General features: G+C 50.1%; 1 protein-coding gene across 3 annotated transcripts in view; it reads right to left on the bottom strand.

Annotated features, from left to right (window-relative positions):
* Nucleotides 1-895: 895 nt before the first annotated feature.
* The window catches only part of FAM187B (family with sequence similarity 187 member B), a 32,642-nt gene continuing 26,808 nt past the window's right edge, over nucleotides 896-6,729 (bottom strand). For 2 of the 3 annotated variants that reach the window (XM_060185737.1, XM_060185735.1), the window contains one exon: nucleotides 896-1,292. In XM_060185737.1, the coding sequence (XP_060041720.1) occupies nucleotides 914-1,292 (379 nt within the window). In that variant the 3' untranslated portion in view covers nucleotides 896-913. Of the gene's footprint in view, nucleotides 1,293-3,831; nucleotides 4,551-6,729 lie in introns of those variants that run through there. The other variant, XM_007539511.2, reaches the window with a different exon arrangement.

Here is a 6,729-nt window from a genome sequence, read left to right as displayed (position 1 = left end):
CATCCATCCTAGTTCTCCATGTGAGTCTCTGGGGCTGCAGGAATCTCTGTTTCTGCCTCATATGTGTTGGTGGCAGTGGCTGTGTGAGCTGTGTGAACTCTGTCCTTCCCTTGGGGGTGGAAGTTATGTTCTGGATGTTTCAGATCCAATGGCTGCTCCACAGTGGAACAGCAGGGTGATGAATTTTACAAGGCATTAATATTTCATCTCTCCCCCGCCCCCACTTGCACTGTTACATAGTGTACAGAGCTTCTGGGAACAGCTGGGCTGGGTCTGGCAAGGTCTTGTCCCAGTGCGGGTGGGGTGGGGTGGAGGGAGGACGGTCTCCCTGATCAGGGTCAAGGGGACTCACTCTACTCCAGAAGCCAGGAAGGGTGACGTGTCCTGCTATCCCCAGGGTCACTGTCCTGACAGAGTCTTCAGACTTGGGAAGTTATAGGCACCATGGGGGGGGGGGTTGGGGCAAGAAGGGGCAGACCAGAAATGGCAGCCACCCCACCCAGCACAGGTCTGAGGGGCCTGGGGTTACACATTCCCACTCCCCATGTCTGAGCCCTGGCCTTTGGTGGAGTGAGGCAACTGCCATGGCTGTAAGTGACCTCAGTTGTGATTCACCCCAAAGATGGCCTCACCCCCCTCCCCTTCCTCCTAGGAGCTACACCTCAGGCCCCGTGGGTTTGAATAGAGCCCCAGTCACCCTCCCCACCCCCAATTACTGGATAGACCAGACTTGTCTCAGTTTTCCTATTTGTGGAATGGGAACTGCTAATGAGTGAACGGTGCAGAGGGACGATCTCAGAGCTCAGTTAGTTGTAGTATCAGGCTACTTGGGCCACACTCAGTCAGAGTGGGATACAAGGTCCCACAAAGTCACAAAGGGACAGGAGGCTGAGACTCCTGAGCCACATAGGCTTTATTTCACCAGCAGCACCTGGTCACCCCACTTGCCCCGGGCCGGACAGAGGAACTTGAAGAGGCCCCCGAGCAGGCCCAGGGCCAGGCCCACCAGCAGCATGAGCTTCAGCCCCTGGAGGACCAAGTCAGCCTTGCCCTTGTGGGGCTGCAGCCGGGGACGGGCCCCCACCTTCCACGGACTCTCCAGCTTCTCCATGTCGGCCTTGGGGTTGAAGCGGGCCACAAGCTCCTGCTGAACAAAGCACTTGTAGATAGCTGGCTGGAAGACCTGCAGCCGCCGCCCACCATTGGAAGGGTCCAGCATGGTGCTGAGGTCCTGGCCGGACAGCTGGCCCTGCCATGTCAGCGGGACACCATCTGCTTCCCAGATGATGGGCCTGCAAAGGAAGACAGCTCATTATTATTATGATGATGTTATTGTTGTTGTTATTATTACTATTATTTCTGGGACTTCATGCCTGCACTATTCCCTCTCACACAGTCTGCAGCTGGGGAAATAGCTCAGCTGATAGAGCATGGGACTTGAATGCCTGAGGTTCCCAGTTCAATCCCTGGTGCCCCATGTACTGGTGTGGTGCTCTGATTTGTCTCTCTCCTCCTTCCCTCATAAGGAACTAATCAAAGAAATATTTAATAATAAACCAGTCACCAAAGGACACTGAGACAATAATTAGAAGGGACATATGCACCCCTATGTTCATAGCTGCATTATTCACAATAATCAAAAAGTAAAGCAGCAGATGACAGGATAACAAAGTTATGCGCTATATATTCAAGGGAATACTACTTTGCCATCAAAAAGATGATGTATCCTTTGGGACAAAAATGGGCGGAACCGGAAGTGATTATGCTTAGTGAAATAAGTAAAGAGATGAAAACTATCAGAATGTTTCACTCATGTGTGGAACCTAAAGAACTGATGATATACATGAACTTGAAAGAAAAAAAAACAGAAGCAAGCAAATTGTTTCTAAGACTTTCTGAGAACTATAGGGCTTATCTTTGGGAGGTGGGAGGGTGGGGATATAGAGCTTTTGTGGTGGGTGTGGTGTGGGACTACACACTATAATCTTACAATCTTGTGACCACAAATTAAAAAAATTAAAAACAAATAAGTAAAGTTTAAGGAAAAATAAATAAGTCAGGCAGCGGACATGACATAGTGGCTATGCAAATGACTCTCATGCCTCAGGCTCTAAGGTTCTGGGTTCAGTCCCCAGCACTACTATGAACTAACAAGTGCTCTGATTAAAAATATATAAAGAATAATAATAATATAAACAAACAAATCAAATAACAGATGGATTCTTGCTTTTGTTAGTCATAATGCCTTGTTGCCCCATGAGGGCTGGAACAGTCTGAAGCTTTAGTCTGTGGCTCCAGGTGCCTGGAAGAATGCTTGGGTTGTAAATCCAGGTGGGCTCACTGAAGGTGGTGAGTGTGTAACATGGATATGCTATACTGTGGATTACAGAAACGGCTGACAAAGCCAATGGTTGCCAATACCCCTCTGTGTTCCCCTCCACAATTTTCATGCTAATGAGAGCCTCTGAATGTGGCCTGATTTGGAAATAGGGTCTGTGCAGAAAGTGATTAATTAGTATGAGGTCACACTGGAGGAGTGTTGGCCCAGATCCAATAGGATCCAAATTCTTACAGGGAGAAATCAGACAAAAAGGGAAAGTGACCAGCAATGGCAATGGTGGAGGCAGGGGCTGGTGAGCCCAGGGCACTAGGAGGGACTGTCTTCAGCATCCCAAAGGACACTTAGACCTGGTGACAGTTTGACCTTTGCTTTCTGGCCACCAGGAGTGGAAGAAAGTACATTGCTGTTTTAGCCGCACTGCCCATGGTCTTTTGTTAGCGCAGCCCTGAGAAACTAGCACAACTGAGGCCTGGCTGAATCCTGAGCCCAGGACAGAAATCTTACATGAAATACTCCTTTAGTCAGTTCCCTGGAGACATGGGCAAGTCTCCAAGAATCAATGACCACGTGTGTATTTGTGTGTGTGTGTGTGTGTGTGTGTGTGTGTGTGTGTGTGTTTGTGTGTGTGTGTGTGTGTGTGTGTACGCAGAGCCTTGTGCATGTGTCACTTTTTTGTTTAGCCAGGCCAAGAGAGAGACAGAGGGAGACAGAGAGGGGAAGACACAGCACTAAAGCTTCCTCCATTGCCATAGCAACTCCTAGGGGGACTCAAACCCAGGCCTCTCATCCTTGAGCTGAAGGAGAAAGGAGGAGGAGGAGGAGGAGGAGGAAGAGAAGAATAAGAAAAAAACAATGACGATGATGATGGGGGCATAGGTGTCGAGTGCACATGTTACCATGCTCAGGGACCCATATTTAGGCCCCCAGTCCCCACCTGAAGGGGAGAAGCTTCACAAGTGTGTTGAAGCAGTGCTGCAGGTGTCTTTCTCTCTATGTCTTCCCTTCCTCAATTTCTGTCTCTATCCAATAAATAAATAAAAAATAAATAGGAAAAAGGAAGTAAGGAGGGAGTCTGGCAGGAGTGGTGGGACTATACAGGTGTAAACCCCCAGCCAAAAAAAGAAACTGGGGGCTGGGTGGTGGAGCACCTGGCTAATCGCACATGTTACAGTGTGCAAAGACCTGGGTTCCAGCTTCTGGTCCCCACCTGCAGGGCAAAAGCTTCAGGAGAGGTGAAGCAGGTCTGCAGGTGTCTGTTTCTCTCTCCCTCTCTATTTTCCCCCTCCCCTCTCGATTTCTGGCTGTCTCTATCCAATAAATAAAGATAATTTTTTAAAAAACTGGTGAAAAAAAAATAAACAAAACTGCAGAAGCCAGTGGCCAGAACCTGGGGCGCTGGGGGTGTGACCTGTATAGAAACCCAGTGCGGGGCGGGGGTGGGGGGGTGCTGGGGAGGGGGCCTCAGGCAGGGCTGGCGCGGCTCCTGTCACCTGTAGATGGACCCCAAGGGGCAGGTGAGCCACACGGACTCGGTGGTCTCATCGAACTTGAAGCTGCTGAAGACCACGAGGGGGGCCTGGGCGCCCGGGCGGCAAGGGGTGTAGCAGGCATCCACCTGCAACTCCGGGCGCAGGCGCCGGGACCACAGGCCGCTGGCGGTGCCCAGATAAAGGCCGCAGGGCACGGCCTGCTGCTCCGCCTCGCGGATGAAGCAGAAACCCAGGCGCCGGCGCTCGCCCACCCGCCCGCAGCGGCTGCAGTCCTGCCAGGGCTCCCAGCGGGTGAAGACCAGCGTGCCGCTGCCCAGGCTCAACACCTCCTCGCGCAGGGGCGCCAGGCTCAGGTTCCTGTGGGTGACGTGCAGGGTGCCCGCGTCCTGGAAGTCGATCTCATAGGTGGCCGTGAAGCCGCTACTCCGGTCCGTGCACAGGTAGAAGCCGGACTGCGAGGGCTCCGGGTTCCGGATGAGCAGGTGGCCCTCGGGCAACTGCTCCATGTTGGGAAAGGTGGTGATGTTGGAACCCGGGGACCCATGATGCAGGGAGTGGTGGAACCACTGGGCCTCCTGGGACAAGTTGCAGCGCAGGACGATGTCGTTGTGTGACAGCAGGGCCCGCTGGCACTGCAGGCCTAGAGGACAGTCGATAGACTCGTAGGTCCCCAGCGCCGGGACCACCAAGGTGGCCAGCAGCCACAGGGCGGTCCACATGCTGGACTGTGACAATGGCCGTGGGCTGGCCCACTCTGTCATAGTGAGGTCACTCAGCCTCCACCCCTCCTTGGGTAGCAGGAGGGACAGTAGTGCTCCCTAGGGCTATGTGAGGTAGTGCTTCCTTTTGCTTTGTGACAACAGCCCTGCTTCATGTCTAGGCTACTCCCCCCAACACACACACTGCTGGGAAGGAGAAAGCATCATTTTTCCATTTAGCATTTTCTTGAAAGACTATCATTTTCTTAAAACTTTAAAAAAATTTTGTTTAGGGAGTCGGGCTGTAGCGCAGCGGGTTAAGCGCAGGTGGCGCAAAGCACAAGGACCGGCATAAGGATCCCGGTTCGAACCCCGGCTCCCCACCTGCAGGGGAGTCGCTTCACAGGCGGTGAAGCAGGTCTGCAGGTGTCTTTCTTTCTCTCCCCCTCTCTGTCTTCCCCTCCTCTCTCCATTTCTCTCTGTCCTATCCAACAACGACGACAACAACAATAATAACTACAACAATAAAACAACAAGGGCAACAAAAGGGAATAAATAAATAAAATTAAAAAAAATTTGTTTATTTATTTATTGGGTAGCGTGGATAACATAACGGTTAGGCAAAAAGATTTTTTTTTAGAATAGTTCTTTTTTAAAAAGTATAAAGTCCAACTTAAAATTTTTTTTTAAATGTTTATTTATTGGATAGTGACAGCCAAAAATTGAGAGGGGGAGGGGAGACAGAAAGGGAGAGAGACAGAGAGACACCTGCAACCCTGCTTCACCACTCATGAAGCTCTCCCCCTGCAGGTGGAGACTAGGGGCTTGAACCTAGGTCCTTGCACACTGTGGTATGTGCACTCAAACAGGTGCACCACCTACTGCCTTGACCCCAAAAGGACTTTCAGGCATGAGGCACCAAAGTCCCAGGTTCAATCTCCAGCACCACCATAAGCCAGTACTGAACAGTGCTCTGGAAAAAGAGAGAGGGGCCCCCATTGTAAACTCAGCTGAAGTGCTATTCAGTGTTCTGAAGTGTAAGAAAACTGGGCTGTGCCCCATGAAGACAGGTTTTTTCTTCTTTTATTTCTTTATTGGGGGATTAATGGTTTATAGTCAACAGTAAAATACAATAGTGTGGGGGCTGGGCGGTAGTACAGTGGGTTAAGCGCACATGGCACGAATTGCAAGGACCGGCTCAGCGATCCAGGTTGGAGCTCCCTGGCTCCTCACCTTCAGGGGTGTGGCTTCACAAGTGGTGAAGTAGGTCTGCAGGTGTCTATCTTTCTCTCCTCTCGATTTCTCTGTCCTGTCCAACAGTAGCAGCAGCAATGGCAACAATAACAACAAGGACAACAAAATGGGGGAAATGGCCTCCAGGAACAGTGGATTTGTAGTGCAGGCACCAAGCCCCAATGATAACCTTGGAGGCAAAAAAAAAAAAAAAAAAAGAAAATACAACAGTTTGTACAAGCATAACATTTCCCAGTTTTCCACATAACAATTCAACCCCCTCTAGGTCCCCATCTGCCATCAGGACCTGGACCCTCATCCTTCACTCCCAATTTCTTTCTGTCCTATCAAATAAAAGGGAAAAAGAAAAATAAGAAAGAAAAATGTATTTGGTTGGGGTCGGGTGGTGGCGCACCTGGTTGAGCACCATATTACAGTGTGAAAGGACCTGGGTTCGAGCTCCTGGCCCCCACCTGCAGGGGAAAAGCTTTGCAAATGGTGAAGCAGGACTGCAGATGTCTCTCTATCTCCTCCTTCCCTCTCGATTTCTGGCTGTTTCTATCCAATAAATAAATATAATTTTAAAAAATTAAAAAAAAGAAAAATGTATTTGGTCATTTAGATTAAGGCAGGTTAGACTGACCAGGAGGGAAGAGGCCCATGTATAATGTCATATCAATAAAAATAACACAAAAACAAAAAAAAAATACATGAAAGTTTGTTGAGCATGAGATTGACCACTTCCTTAGGTCCATGTAGTAAAAGGGAACTGGCTGGACCCAAGATGGTGCCTGGAATGGCCACTCCATGACCCTGAGCCTCCTTTACCACCATAATGATAACATCCCCATGCTAGTTGGGCAGGGACCCAGCATGCCCCTGACTCCATGACACTTCCAAAAAGGATAAATACAGTCAAACCAGGGGTGGGCGCTGGATTCTGGGAAAACCCCAGCTTTTCTAAGAA

This window comes from Erinaceus europaeus, chromosome 2 (assembly GCF_950295315.1).
Source record: "Erinaceus europaeus chromosome 2, mEriEur2.1, whole genome shotgun sequence".
NCBI lineage: Eukaryota > Metazoa > Chordata > Mammalia > Eulipotyphla > Erinaceidae > Erinaceus > Erinaceus europaeus.
Note: the sequence above shows the minus strand (reverse complement) of the source record. Positions and strands in the feature narration are given on the sequence as shown.